This window comes from Rhinolophus sinicus, chromosome 3 (genome assembly GCF_057876585.1).
Source record: "Rhinolophus sinicus isolate RSI-liver-muscle chromosome 3, RSI-T2T, whole genome shotgun sequence".
Lineage (NCBI taxonomy): Eukaryota > Metazoa > Chordata > Mammalia > Chiroptera > Rhinolophidae > Rhinolophus > Rhinolophus sinicus.
The window spans coordinates 191,862,238-191,878,032 of record NC_142503.1 but is presented as its reverse complement, the minus strand read 5'-3'; the positions used below and the strand labels follow the sequence as shown (position 1 = coordinate 191,878,032).

Here is a 15,795-nt window from a genome sequence, read left to right as displayed (position 1 = left end):
CCACCACTTTAAAGCTCATTTGGGATTGAAACCACGTCCCTGTGGATGACAAGCTCCTCAGCAGTTAGCCTGACTATGTCATGTACTTCACTGCCATCGGCCATGATGTCACCCCTGCCCTCGGGGGGCCACAGGGATTCCCTCACACACTCAGTAACGAGCTGTAGGGATCCCTGTTCAGGCTCCTCTGCCTTGTCTCCACCCCCTCTCCACCTCCAGCTGCCAACTCTGCTGCCTCCCATCTGGCCTCTCTCTTTCCTGCTCTGCAGTGGGCGGTGACAACTGGAACTCCATTCCTTAGTAAACCGGTTCTGAGGATCGGAAGGGCCTCTAATGAGCAACGTGCTTGAATGTAACTGCACGGACCACACAACACGTGCTCTGGCTTTTTCAAGGCTTTTGCCTCCAAAGTGGTCCCTGGATTTGCTCCATAACCAAGGTGTCCGGTATGAGATTTCAGGAAAGGGGTTCACAGTGGTGAGGGGACTGGTCAATGTGACTGCAGAGTGGTCAGCACACCCCATGGCTGGGGTGCTATGGGTTCTCTGGTTATAGGGCCAGGGACAAAGGCATGCAGGGTCCTGTCACTTTAGGGGTGGCAGGGGAACTCACGGCAATGAGCACGATGACAGAGAGAGTGTAGTACACAGAGTCTCGGCACACGGCCCACCACGTCAGACGGACCACCTGTGAGCAAAGGGCTGTCAGCTACTATTGGCTGGGGAGATGGGGCAGGCACAGCTGCTGGGGGCTTCCCCACCATTCCCAGACACCTGCAGGTATAGGGACATGCCCGTGGAGCTCTTCCTAACTGTGCCACCAGAAATAAATCTGCCTGGCTGCTCAGGGCTACCCTGTGCTCCTCTTCATATTTGGGGAACAGAACAAAACTGTGGAGTGTTTGTAAGGGATGGCAGCGCTGCCCTCTGCTCCTCCAAGGTAAAAACAGCACACATTTCACAGCAGGGGCCCTGAGTCAAGGCTGAAGCCAGAGGCACTTGCTCCACACCCCTTCTGGTGGTGACTGGGTGTCCTTCTGTATCTCCTTCAGCCAGGCAGGGCCTGCCCACGAGCCTGATGCTCTGAGGTCAAGTCTAATAGCCACCTGCCCTGAAAGATGCTGGTGGGGTATCACTGACAGGCCAGTTACATGCTCCCTGCTGGGAGGGCAAAGGCAGACCCCAAGCATTTCCAGGATCTAGCTCAGGGTCAGGGTTACCTCTTAAACATTTACTGTTGTCGAATGAACACTCACCCTCAGACTGGACAAGAGAACTGACACACTTCCTGCTCTCAGACCCACAGACCGCGGGAGGTGGAGGAATGTCAGTCACCCTAGTTACACACGAGGACATGCGCTGGAGGGGGAAACTGACTCACTCAAAGCCTCGGGGAGTTAAGGGCATGGCTAAGACTGGGCCTTGTGTTTCGCCACTGCTGTCCTTTATGTCACTTCACAAGGGGAAAGAAACCACTGACCTGACCCGCAAAGATCCCACAGACTCCGATTATACACAGGATGTTGAACACCGCAGATCCCACGATGGTCCCAACCCCGACGTCTCCATGGGTGATGAACACACCTGGGAGGGGAAAGGCACAAGCCCTCATCCACAAAGCCCAGGCTGGCTGTAAGTTCTGTGTCCCCCTGACCTCACCACATCCCCACAAACCAAGGGAAGTTGTTCTCACTATCAAACAGACCACCTGTGATGCTGTGAGAATGGCAAAACCAGAGAGGTGGGAGTGCCCGGGGACCAGCTGCTCCAATTCTCCCATTTTTTTGGAGCAGCTTTGTTAAGATAAAATTCACATGCCATAAAATTGATGTTTAAAGCATCAATTTAGTGTTTTGCCATATAGTTACAGAAGTATGCAACCAATCTAATTTTATAACCCTTCCATCACCCCAAAAATAAACCCTGTACCCATTAGCACCCTTACTCCAGCCAGTGGTTTCGCCCTAGGGAACCACTAACGTACTTCCTGTCTCTCCAATTCTCCCGTTTTACAGATGAGAAAACTAAGGCTCAGAGTGGACAAATGCCCTCACTGGTCAAGGCACCAAACCTGGGCTCTCTGCAGATCCTGTGTCTTGGGTTGGTGGGATTTCTTACCTATAATAGAAGCAAACAGCTCGGGCGTTGAGCTTCCTGCAGCCATAAAGGTGGCTCCTGCCACATCTTCACTCAGATGGAGTTTCTGAAACAGAAGTGACCACAGACCCTCAGGCTATGACGTGGGGGCAGTGGTCACGCTAACCGGACACGGGCACCCAGGGAGCCAGCTCCTCAGCTGGATGCCTCTCTGCCCTGCACTCTGAGCACACGTCTTCAGGCACTCTGCTGGGCCCTCATCCCAGAGTCCCCTGCCCCATTCCCCCATGTGGAGGCAATCACGTGGCCCCATCTGATAGGGGCAAAGGGAGGTGAGGGCAAAGCCTTTGTGTACTTTTGCCTGGTCACTCATTGTTTAGGGGGCCCAGGTCAAAAGTAGCCCCAATCCCTGCTCTATGCCCAGCAACAGGGTGAAATAACAGAGAAGTGCCTAAATCCATGTCTCCAGCTGCACATGTCACAACAACATGGCCTCAAGCCACTGGGAGATTTCACAGAATAAAGAGTGGCAAAGCCCTGAGCAGTCCACACACAGTAGGTGCTGAAAACAGAGATGGTTTTCCTTCCTTGGCTAGAAGCCAAGAGTAAGACAGAGCAGAGATCAACTGGGGTCTTGTATGTGGGGATAAAGAAGAAAAGAAAGTGAAAACTTGACAAAATAATTAAAAGGAGAAAATGTCAGCCTGCAAAGGTTGGGACGAACGGCGTTCCCTGTTGGTGCAGCTCAGGGTCCTCCCTGGGGACACAAATCCCCACCTCGTAGCTGCCTTCTACACCTGGTTATGTCAAATGCTCCCTAAGTAACCAGGTTTGGCTTAACTGCCCTGACATCCAGCCGTGAAGCAATTTCTTCTGCCAAGTTTGGGAGAAGACGCCACCTGCCAACTCTAATGTGGGGGTTTCAGTCAGGCTTTGCTGTGGCGACACGAAGTGCTTGCTTGACCTGACCATCCTCACTGCCAGAGTGCTCCCCACTCTAGGCTTCCCCCGCCTGGCTCTGACAGGCCACACGGCGTTGCCATCCCAGCCCCGCCCAGGCTTCACTGAGGGGCCCCAAGTCTCTCCCATCTACCTCGCAGATCTTCTCCAGAGACGGAACAAAGAAGTCATCGCACACTATGGCCAAGGCGTAGAACATGTACAGAGCCTGCGAAGGAGACAGGAGACAGAGCATCAGCCAGGGTACCTGCTGCCAGTGAGGCACAGCCGGGCATCCATCACACCCCAAACCAGCCTGCCGGGGCAGAGGTCAGAGGGACGTGGGGCAGGGAGGAAAAGGCCAGCACCATATAGACTTGCTCCCTCAGCCTTCTCCCTGACAAATGGGAAACTGAAGCCTAGAGAGAAGAAATACTTGCTGAGCAGCACAGGGGATGAAAACTCCAGCCCCATGGTCTTATGCTCCTTCCTCTTTTCTTAAAGAAGCAGCTCTCTCTCAGGACCAGAGTGTATGCCCTCAGAAGGTAAGACCTAACTTTTAAAGGAAAGCATTTAAAATCACCATTTTAAGAGTTTAAAATAATAGTCATACTGATTTCCCCTTTATTTTTAGGGAGGGCGCTATTTCCTTATTATCTGCTCATCCCCTGCCAAAACAAATGGCAACTTGAGATCTGGCATTTCCAGGGACACTACTTGATGGCGGTACAGGTTAAATACAGGAGCCATTGACATTGTGAGATTCATGGAACAAAGAATCTGGATTCTAATACCAATTCTGGGACTTATTTTCCACGTGACTTTCAGTAAGTTGTATCTCTAGGTCTCAGTTTCTTCATCTGTTTAATGACAGAGTAAAACCAGATCAGTAGTTTTAAAATGGTTTTATATACAGAACCCTCCCTGCCCTGTCCATGCAACACAGCTTTACCGAGATCGTCTATGTATCAGGCACTGTTCCAGGCATCAGGGATATGTGGGGAGGATGCCAGGAAAAGCCCCTGCTTCTTGTAACTTACCTTCGTGGGGGGCAAACAAATAGTCAAATAAAGTGTCTATAACCACCAGGAAACAGCAAGTGCAAAGGTCCTGAGGCAGGAGTGTACTTGATGCATCTGAGGAATAGCAAAGTCACTGGGGCAGGTAGAATAAAGCAAGTGTGAGGTAGAAGGTGGAAAATGTGAGGGTGGAGGGAGAGGAACGGACCAGGACCCACAAAAAAGAGATGAGGTTTTATGCTAAGTACTGGAGGAAGCCACTTCTTTCCTCAAAGAAAAAGTGATATGGAGCCCCTATTTGCAAAACTGGGAAAGGCTAGGCTGCTTCACCCAAATCAGTATGATAATCTGACAACTTCAAAATTAACTAACTACAATGAAATAAAACAGAAGCTACACCAGCTGTGGCCAAGGCACCTAAGGCAGGTGTCTACTGGAGTCCAGGCATGCTGTCTCTGGATTTGATTATCTTTTGGGGGGGGGGGGAGCAAAAGGAAATAAATACTGAGGGTACGGGTAACGGGGAGAGCGTGAGGTGAGAAAGACCCCAGTACGAATCTCAGGATTCTGACTTGAATTCACACCCCCAGAGAGTACCCCTAACATCGTCTCCCAGGCAAAGCTTCTGGCTCCCTTGACATTTCTGAAACACTGGAAAGAAAAGGGGGGTCAAGAGGGTGCTACTATTCCCATCTTAGATTGGGAAGTTCTGAGAAACTTCTTAGACCAAAACTAGAGCCTTCTCTTGTGCTGTAGAAGGGCTCAGCAGACTTTCCTTTAAAGGGTCAGACAGTATTTCCGGCTGCTCAGGCCACTCAGCCCCTATCACAACAACTCTGCTGCTGTAGAAGAGCAGCCATGGAATGGGCATGACTGTGTTCCAATAAAACTTTATTTATAAAATCAGGAGGCAAGGCTGGATTGGGCCTGTCCGCTATAGTCTGGTAACCCCTGCTCCGAAGGGTGCCTGCAAAATTCCTGACGTGCTCTCTCAAGTTCAAGAAAAAAGGTTTTGTCTCAGCAATGCCAAGACTCTCATGAGGCAGAAAGACAGAGCTACGGAACTAATTCATCAAATCCACACCCTCTTAGTGAAAGGGGTTGTGGGGGAGAGGGTGCATGGGAAAGCCAGAGAAACTAGGAAGATTACTACAGAAATCATACACCAGCCTGTCATTCAAAATTTGCCTATAATCTTCATTCTTACCTTAATTTTCATTAATGGTTTAACCTGTTAATTAAAATCTCAGTCATTCATAATTCGCTGGTGGCTACTATCTACATGAGAATCCCAGCTTTCACTTTCTTAATTATCTCTCGTAAAGGCTAATACTTGGTTGGGTTTAAATCTATAAGCATATGGTGCCAAGTGGTCGGGACCTAATCAGGAGGAAATGTGTATGCAGCTGGACTGAAGAGAATCCAAACTGGAAGAGCTAAGTGTGACTACCTTCATTTCCCCACACCACACAATAGGGCTGGCAAACTTTTTCTGCAAAGGGACAGACAGTTACTATTTTTGGCTTTGTGGGCCATGTAGTTTCTGTCACAACTACTCAGGTCTGCCACTGAAGCAAAGCAGCCATCGATAATACAGAAATGAATGGGAATGGCTGTGTCCCAATAAAGCTTTATTTATAAACATGGGTAGTGGCTGCGGGCTGTAGTTTGCCTACCCCTGTGAGAGAAGAGCAACTTTTACCTATAATTCCTCTTTAAATCGCTGTTTAAACTCCACCGTTTGTCATCAAGGCCCATCTGAAAACAGGGAAGTTTGGGAAGTGCGCCAAAGTTTTAAACTATAATTATGTCCAGGTGGTAAATTTAGGGGGAATCATGATAGCAGGATAGCAAAGACCTCATTACGTGCCATGCGATGTCTGATGCACTTCCCACATTCACGTATACTTACACATCTGGGAAAGATGCTATCATTCCCATTTTATAAAAGCAGAAAAGAAGGCACCAGAAGACCTGAATTCTTGTCTTGAGTCTGGGGCCACTCGCTGTGACACTGAGCAAGTCCCCTGACATTCTTAAGACCCTCTTTCTTTGTCGGTGAAACGAGTTCAGTCTCTGCACTTCCCACAGGGCTCTTACAAGGACTGGACAAGAGGTGTGACACACGATGGCTCTGCTGTGCTCTGCAGACAGGCTTCACCTGCCTGACGTCTAGGAACATCCCACCCCGGGAGGGCCACTTACACCGAAGATATGCAGCAGGACGGCTCCGTGCTGTCGCTCCTTGTTGGAGAACAGGTCTGTGGGGAACTCGTGAATTGCTGGAAGACAAGAGGACATAGCAGAGCGTTAGTTATCAACGGGAGGTGAGTCTCAGGGGTAGATCTCAGAGCAGGACCAGAGGCTGAGGTGGAGCAAAGGATGGGGTGAGGGCCGAGAGCATCAGGCCTGGATTCCCTGAGGCCCACTCAGGTGCCAGGTGTTTCCACTGGCATCTTGGCTTATCGAGTACCACGTCATGGGCCTTCCTTTGATCCCAAGAATATCCCTGCCGTGGGGCGCACCACTTCTCCTGTGTGGGCTCTCATCGTCCGGGAGGGTGGGAGGCCTTGTGAGGTGCAGAGCCCTCCGCACCGGGAATCAAACACTCCCTGACGCCCCCTGGCGACGCCTCACAAGTGATTTGAACAACTCATCTACCTTTCAGGCCTCAGGATGTTCCTGGGAAATGGAGGAATAATTCCTTTTCACCCCACCCCTCCATTGGAGACAACCAATGGGTACTTTGAGAATGTCATTTCTACAGGTCCCCGGTCAGACACTACCACACCCCCACGTCCTCTTCACTGGTCCTCATCACATCAGCTGGACCAGAAGCTTCTAGAAGGCAGTGATCCACACTAACAAAAATACTTACACTGCTAACAAAAATGATCTGTATCATCTCGTCCTGTACGAAGGCTTTCGTTACCCTTGTGAACCTCTTACATACCTACAGCGACTCCTGGATCATGGTGAGCGCTTGACAAATGCTTGTTAAATAAACTCCCAGGACAAAAATCCTTTCCTTGTAAATATAATTTGGCCCTAAGCTCTGACAGTGGTGGTTTCTCCCTTATATGGAGACTTTGCTGTTTTTCAAGATTAGATTCTCCCAACAAGACATAGAAAAGATTAGCTTCCCAGACACCCAGAAAAATGCTCCCACTTTAAAACAAGCAGCATTTATTTAATGAAATATGGATTCTTTCACTTCTTTCTTCCCGCCCCCCCCCCCCCCCCCATCATCAAACTTCTTTAATACAATTGCTCTGTCAGTTCAAGAGCATGGATCTACTTCAAGGGTTGTCGGCTCAGGGATGGAAAATTGTAAAGGGAAAGACTTGGCGTTTCTGTGGCCAAGATCTTGTTTCCAACAGAAATGCAACTAATTGTCTGGGATACTTCAGTGCAGATCAATAGACATTTCTGCCATGAAAATTCGAGGCAGTTCCTGATTCTCCAAACCAGGGTTTTGAGAGTCGGTGATTTATCCAATCCTGAGAACTCTTTGAAAATTAAAACAAAGTAATGCTGCTTTTTTGCTGTGATTACATATCATCTGCCTCCAGCAGGAAGAGGGTTATAAAGGCTTTGTCCTTGGGAGGAACAGGCTTTTAATCCGTCAGCCACAGAGCCTTGCTTTTGCAACCCCATGCATATGCTGGAGGCTGCAGAGATGAGCGATGCCATCCATGGTCCCAATTGTGCCAGCAAAGACAGCAAGTCACCAGCAGAGCTACCAGCTGCCAATGACCCACCCAAGTCTTCCACACACATCCTGAGCCTATGAGGCAGGCATTGCGGCCATAAATGTCCCCGATTTCCAGAGGAGGCTCAGAGGGGATAGTGACCAGCTCAAGGACCCAGCCACATAGGCCAGGACTCACAGGAAGACCCTCTCCAGGGCTAGGGGCTGCCTCTAACATGAATGGAAACCACCCTGCATTGGGAGATGGAGACCTGGATTGGAGTCCTGGCTCAACTACCCATGAACTTGTGAGACCCTGGCTGAGTCATTTAACCTCGCAGCCCCCTATTTCTTCAGCTGCAACCTGGGACCACGTGAGGGAATGAAGTAGTCACCACTACTGTGTGGCATGCTCTGGTGTGGATAGCAAAGGCTACAAACAGGCAGATGGTCACTCTACTCTCCCCAGTTGGCTGTTGGTAGCTAGGAACAATCCACTCCCCAGTGCAGGGGTCAAATCCTGTAGAAACTGGTAAGTAGGGATACAGAGCACCCACAGCAGGAACTGAGTCCCTCCCACCTTTGTCACCACAGCGACTCTGCAGTGCAGACAGCCTACGCAGCTGCGGAAGGCACTGCCTTTAGAAGCAATGACAGGTTCCAGAAAGTGTCTCTGCCCCTCATTTATTACCTTGGCACCTCATGGCCCTCACCTCACCTGTAAACAGGGATCCTATCAGACCTGCTGGCCAGGTTGCTGTAAGGATTAAATGAGACAGATAATGGATGTGTGACACTTAGCTAGTTACGCTGCTGTCACTGTAAGTATCTTAACTTACAGACTCCTCCCTTGGTAGGAGTTCTGTCCTCCCCATTCCAGAAGGATGAGCCTTGGTTTATGAAAGCAAAAGAGAAGATGAAGCCTGTTTAGTAGGGAAAAGAGAGAGCAAAGTGAGACTGGCCCGTTATGCTCTCAATGCTAATGCACTTTAATCCCAGCTTCCTGAGAAAACTTTCTCCTCTCATGGGCTTCCTGGGATCTGGCCTAGTTCAAGGGCATGACGCTTGCATATCTGAAAGGGGTGGAGCCTGCCCTGTCTGCTCAAACCCCCGCAGGGGACAAGGAGGAATCTATAGGGCGGTGCACAGGCAGCTTTTGAGGTCACAGCTAAGTCTTTAAGCCACAGAAATCCTGGCGTGGTGGATGTAGGGAGAGGGAAGAGCTGTGTCTGCAGGTGGAGCCCAGTTCAGGAAACCAGGAATTTCCCAGCACCCTCCCCACCCTGGGGTGGGGGTTGGGAGCCCGGGGAAGGAGGAGGGGAGGGAAAGCTGACAACTACCCAGCAGCCACTCCCCACTCCCTTTTTAGGATTCTTTCCTTTCAACCTTGGTGCCCAGAACTGGCTTCTCCATCACTGTTGGTTCTGGAGACGCCTGGCTCCTCACACACTAATGTCTGCCTCCCTTGGGTCCACCCACTCTCCACTGTGTGCAGGGCCGGGGACAGCAGGGGTTGGTCTTTCCTGCCACTTGCCTTCCTGAACAGCAGAGGGAAAACCACAGAGCCCCTGGGGACAGAAACATCTGCAATGCTCCCCCCATCCCCTAGCACTAGCTACCAAGTTTCCTAACACCCCATAAACAAGACTCTTAGGTGCACCTGACCTCTTTTGTTGACACACAAAGTTACATGGGTGATACGATATCATTATATTGCAGAAACCCTGAATTAGTGTTGCCCTGTAAAGGCTCTGTACTTGTACCAACAGTGTTGCTAGTTCTCCAAATCATTAATTCGTTCAACAAGTGTTTACTGAGCATCCGTGCAGTAGGTGTTGGACTCTCTCTGGAAACAGGTGGACAAGATCTTGATGCTTCCAGGAGCATCCTCAGGGCTGGCAGCTCTTTATCTTGGAGGGCGATTTGGCTTTAGAAGAAAGTCAACGTTATTCAGAGAGTGGTAGGTTATTCGGATGGCAAATACACTGATTCGAAAACAGTACAAGCCAACACACGTTTCTTGAGCATTTACTAGGTGCCAGGCACTGGGCTAGACACTGAGCCTTGCAGATGTGCCCTTAAGGGGTGGGTGGGGAAGATGGATTGACTTGTGGGAGGTGGGCAGGCAGCTAGCCCATGGACAGAGTGGCACCCACGTCAAGGTTTGAAGGCTGCATTACTAACTATTCAAGCCCTTTCATCTGCCATGTCAATTCTGAGAGGATGGTTATTCCCATTTTACAGATGAGAAAATAGAGACTCGGAGAGGCTAAAGGATTTTCCTACAGTCACACCACCATGGTTTGGCACAGGTGAGAGAAGAGCCCAGGCTGGGAACTCAAACAACACCAGGCTCTTCTCATCTGAGCATTTTACCCACAACAGGTGCACATCTCAGGGCTAAGGTCTCTATTATCCAAGAAGCAGGCTCTGTATTCCTCAAAGCTCTAAGGGCCATGGCAAGAAGTTGTGCTCTTAAGAGGAGGAATGTACATTGTATCTTGTAGTAGGTTAATGCCGCATATAACCCAGGACCCATCCATACAGAGGTCCAGACCACTATTCCATGGATCCAGAGAAACCTGTCACTCATCTTCTTTGACCTCCTTGAAACATTTCATAAAACCGACCACTTCCTATTTGTGCACGGATGCACATATATATATGAATGAATGATCTATCCACTCAATCACCCATCTATCTTACACACAGTAAAATTCATTCTTTGTGGTGTGCACTTCTATGGGTTTTGAGAAATACACGGAGTTGTGTATCCACCACCACACCCGAGACAGTATAGTTCCGTCATCCACATTCCCTTGCCTGCCTTTTTGCAGTCAAACTCTCCCCCACACCCCAATCCCTGGCAACCCCTGATATTTCCTTTCCCTACAGATTGCTTTTTCCTGAATGTCATATCAATGAAATCACAGAATATGTAGCCTTTTTGGTCTGGCTTCGTGCACTTAGCAAAATGCGTTAAGATTCACCCACCTTGTGTGATCCCATCTTCTTGAAATGTTCTCACTTTGCTTCTTTGAGGCCACACTCTCCTCACTTGTTCAATCTCCTTTAGAGAGACCCTCCTCTAGGGACCCCAAATGCTGATATACTCGGGGCTGATGCACTCTCCCCAGGTGACCTGGCTCTGACTTTCCAACATCTGCAGAATTCTCCTAAGTCCCAATCTTTCCTGAGCTCAAGACCTAACATACCCAGCTAGATGTCACTCGTTGGCCATCCTATAAGTACCTTAAACCTGTGCCCGGTGAATGGCCCACTGTCTATGTTGGTCTGCACGAAAGAAATCCCAGTGCTGTCTTTGATGACATCCTCCTTTCTTATAACCCGAGGGGTGGACAGGCTAATTGGCACTTAGCATCCATCTCAACTTCCTTCCATGAACCTTCCAGAGACACTAGATATGGGAATGCAGACGGTGCACTGCACGGTCACACGTACTTCCTGTTCTGCGGAGCCTGGACTACTTTGCAGCTAAGGTGCTGCATGGGAAGGAGGTTCTGCTGCAGAATCAGAGTAGAGACAGAGGTGTTCTCCGGCAACCAAGGCTATAGCGACCTAAGGGTAGAGAGGCGCTTCTGGCAAAGGTATTCACTTCCTGATTCCCATGTGGGACGCTTTCTAATTTGATCACCCCAGTTCCAACTCCCGCTCCTTTAGTCCTTCCTTCAACTTTGTAAGCACCCAATTCCTGAAGTAAATTCCTTTCTGCTTAAAATACTGAGAATGGCGTTTATTTCCTGCACTAAATGCTAACTGCTACTCTCTGCCCCCTTTTAGCCAATTCTCCGCCGAGTCCTAGAATCCTACTTCCCAAATAGCTCTTGAGTCCACCCACCTCTCCATTTCCACCACCGGCACCATCTCTCACTGGACCACTGCACAGCCTCTGAATGGACTCCCACGTCCACTCCCAACCTGCTCCTTTTTATTTTATTTTTTATTTTTTTATAATTTACCATTTTTTAAAAAAAAATCAGGATTTTTTTTTTGGGGGGGGGAATTTTGGGGAACAGTGTGTTTCCCCAGGGCCCATCAGCTCCAAGTCGTTGTCCTTCAATCTAGTTATGGAGGGCGCAGCTCAGCTCCAAGTCCAGTGGCTGCTTTCAATCTTTAGTTGCAGGGGGCGCAGCCCACCATCCCATGTGGGAATTGAACCAGCAGCCTTGTTGTTAAGAGCTCATGCTCTAACCAACTGAGCCCTCCGGCCACCCCTCCAGTAGCTCAGCGGTGGCTTGTTATCTTCAATCTAGTTGTGGAGGGCGCAGCTCATTGGCCCATGTGGGACTCGAACTGGCAACAGTGTTGTTAAGAGCGCGTGCTCTAACCAAGTGAGCCATCCGGCCGCCCCCAATCCGCTCCATTTTATGTTCCACACAGCAGCCAGACAAGATCTTTCACCTGCACTTATGACTTCCAACCCTCCAGCGGCTTTCAATTACTCTTAGGAATAATGCCCCAAGCCCTGTCAAGGCCTCCAAGGCCCCATGTGGTCTGGCCCTGACAGCTTCTCCGCTTTCGTCACGCCACCTTTCCCACCATACTCCCTCTGCTCTGGCTGCACTGGTCAGGCCTCTGAACTGCCAGGTCCCGGCACGAGGTAGGTGTTCAGCAAATGCCTGTTGAGTGAACGAGTGTCTGGCCTTCTACCTCCCTTCTGATACAACCCCAAGAGCCACTGCAATGACCTCTGTGCAGAAGGACGCCCAGGATCTAGGAGAAGGTCTGGCTGGTCCTGCTTTCTCAGCTCCAGGCTTCCCAAATGGCTGCCCGGATGCTGAATCATGACCCTTCTCAGATGGAAAGTGTCGGATGGAGATGCACTTCCACGAGATGTGGATCTTTCTTAAAACTTTCAATTCGTTGATGCTCTTCAGGGAATATAAAGTGTGAACTGAATTTTTGGAAAAGGAAAAATAAATTGCCTCAAAACATGCCAGTCTCGCTTTGCTTTCTACCCTGGTTAAAAATAACCCCACATTCTAAGCCCTGAACATTTTATTCTGAAACTAGACTGAAAGCTAGACTGGGAGGCAGGGAAGTAATTTGAATAACTTCAAATTTCTATCATTTTCGCTTATGTGTTTTAGAAGCCACCGAAGGGCCAGAAACCAAAAGCAAAATAATTGTGATTTTCCCCAATTCTGTGGTTTAAAATAACCTAGGTAAGAATTTTATACCTTTCATGGCAACAGTTGGAGTGTCGAGGTTTTCTATCATTACTCTCATGTCCCAGACAAGAGTAAAAAGAAATCATTAGATTAAATCTTTGGCTTAATCCGCATAAAAAGGAGTTTAAAATTCTCTCTCTCTTTTAGTACATTCCAAAAGAGATTAAGCAGCATGAAAAATAAAAATGTGATTGGAAGATCCAGCAGAAGGATTGCTCTTTCCAGGAGCAACCACTGTGGAATTTTCTGGCTGGAAGAGGCCCCAGCTACCACATGGTCCAATTGTTCTCCACCCAGGAGCGAACATGGGCTTATCAAAGTCACTGGGGCAACATTTCCTAAGCCATCCTTGCCCTCCCCACCTCTCTCCCTGTCCTGGTGCTGAGTATCCTTGCTCCACCCACTGAGAACCTCTTCACTTCCGTTTTAAAGGGAAGAAAGAACACTGAAGCCCAGAGAGGGCAAGTGCTTTAGTCAGCATCACAGCTAGTTAGCAGCAAAAAGACAAGAGAACCTGAACATACAATGGCCAGACCATACAGGAAAACGGTCTGACTGACGACCTCTGCAGCAGCCATGACTGGCTTTGATGGTCAGGACGTGGTCAGTGAGGGCCAACTCCCCACCTGTTTGTCCCTGCTTCCAACCCAAGACTAGCCAGAGAAAGCTAACTATGCTCCTCATAATGGGTTGAATACTGTCGACCACCCCCACCCCCAAATTCATGTCCACCAGGAATATGACCTTATTTGGAAACAAGGTATATTAGTCTGCTAGGGCTGCCATAACAAAATATTACAGACTGGGGGGCTTAAACAGCAGGAATTTATTTTCTCACAGTTCTGGAACCTGGAAGTCCAAGGTCAAGATGTCAGCAGGGTTGGTTTCTGGCGAGGATTCTCTTTGGCCTTGTAGATGGCTGCCTTCTCCCTGTGTCCTCACATGTTCTTTCTTCCACGTCCTCCATGTGCACACATTTCTGGTGTCTCTTCCTCTTCTTCTAATGACACCAGTGCTATTAAATTAGGGCCCCACCCTTATGACCTCATTTAACCTTAATTATTTCCATAAAGGCACTATCTCCAAATCCTATCACTTTGGGGATTATGGCTTCAAATACATGGATTTTCAGGGGATACAATTAAGTCCATAACCTAAGGTCTTTGAAGATGTAATTAGTGAAGTTAAAATGAGGTCATACTGGATTAGGGTGGTCCCTAAATCCAATGACTGGTGTCCTTATAAGGAGAGGAGAGGACACACAGAGAAGAAGGCCATGGGATGATAAATATAGAAATTGAAGTGATGTGTCTACAAGCCAAGGACTGCAGGCAGCCACCAAAGCTAGGAGACAAGCAACAGATACTCCTCCGAGCCTCTAGGAGGAACCAACCCTGCCAATACCTTCATCTCAAACTTCTAGCCTCCACAACTATGAGAAAAAAAAATTCTGTTGCTTTAAGTGACCCAATTTGTAGTAATTTGTTACAGCAGCTCTAGGAAATGAATTCATTCCCCAAACCGAGGACATAAAATGTCCCGCTGCTAGCTAGCCAGTCTCCAGCCTCCCCAGCCCAACAACCTCCCATCAGGTCACACCTGGAGCCTCCTGTTTTTTGTTTTGTTTTGTTTTTAACCATAAAGCTTCCCCACTCACCTCCCTGCCTTTGAGTGTCTGCCAAACACAAGCGATGGTGGCTGGCTCTTGCTGTAGTAAACTCTGAATAAATATGGGGGATTAGTTCTCATTTGGGTGGTCTTTGTTTACTTCCACAATTAGCAACAACCTTTAGTTGTGTCTATATGTCTTCCTCTAGCACTGGGTTGAGCACTCTGCAGAGTGCTGTGGGGACAATGTACCCATCCCAGCCTTGCCCCACCTCTATGAGAAGGCATCCAGCTAGAAGATAAAGAAGGCACATAATATATCTGGAGTGAATTAATAACCAAGATTCCTGTCTACTTCACAACAGTCACACTCTAAGTCAGTGGGTACCACACAGTGCTACTGAGTCACCAAAAGCAGAGTGACTATTAAGATAAACCATTTCTATTTGGAAAAACAGGCACAACTTTTCTTGGCATGACATGCTTTATGTATCACACATAAATAGCAAATACATACACAGGGCTTACTGTGTGCCATGCACTCTAAGTACCTTACACATAGTATTTCATTTAATCCTCACAAGTCTGTGAAATATTATCATTAGCTCCATTTTAAAGATGAGGGAACTAGGGCACAGAAAGGTTAAGTAATTTGCCCAAAGTCACACAGCAAGTAAATGGCAGACCCAAGACTCATACCTGGGGAATTCAGCTCTACATTGCACTTGAGTATATATCAAGAGCCAAAAAATGTTTCTTCTCTTTGACACAACAATTCATCATTGGTGTGTGTTCTAAGGGTCCCAGTAAAAATATGGGGGTGGTGGTGGTGGAAACTGTATGTCTGAAGATACTCATTATCTCTAATGGTAAAACACTGGCAGTTGCTAATTGTCCAGTAATAGGGAAGTGGCTAAAGAGTTGTGATGCATTCATCTAGTCCCCCCACAAACATTTACTGGCACCTACCCCATGCGGGCACCGGTCTACACACCTGGAAGCATCAGTGAACAAGACTGGCAAAGCCCCTGCCCTCCTGGCACATTTTAGATAGGGTATTATGGAAAATGGCAATCAAAGACATTGGATGTGGGAAAAGTGTTTATCCTAAATGAAAAAGTGTTTATCCTAAATGAAAAAAAGCAACACACAAAATCCCTTGTGGTTTGTTTGCAGTTATAAATAAGCCAACGAGAAGAACTGGGAAGAAACACACCAAAACCATTACAACGGCGGTAGCAGGCGGAGGA

General features: G+C 48.4%; 1 protein-coding gene across 3 annotated transcripts in view; it reads right to left on the bottom strand.

Moving 5' to 3' along the window:
• Positions 1 to 15,795, bottom strand: part of SLC24A4 (solute carrier family 24 member 4) — a 137,996-nt gene that overhangs the window by 41,065 nt on the left and 81,136 nt on the right. For all 3 annotated transcript variants that reach the window (XM_019745322.3, XM_019745316.3, XM_088797456.1), the window contains 5 exons: positions 6,260 to 6,336; positions 3,190 to 3,264; positions 2,118 to 2,202; positions 1,480 to 1,583; positions 613 to 687 (listed from right to left, as the gene is read on the bottom strand). In XM_019745322.3, coding sequence (XP_019600881.1) covers positions 613 to 687; positions 1,480 to 1,583; positions 2,118 to 2,202; positions 3,190 to 3,264; positions 6,260 to 6,336 — 416 coding nt within the window. The remainder of the gene's footprint in view (positions 1 to 612; positions 688 to 1,479; positions 1,584 to 2,117; positions 2,203 to 3,189; positions 3,265 to 6,259; positions 6,337 to 15,795) is intronic.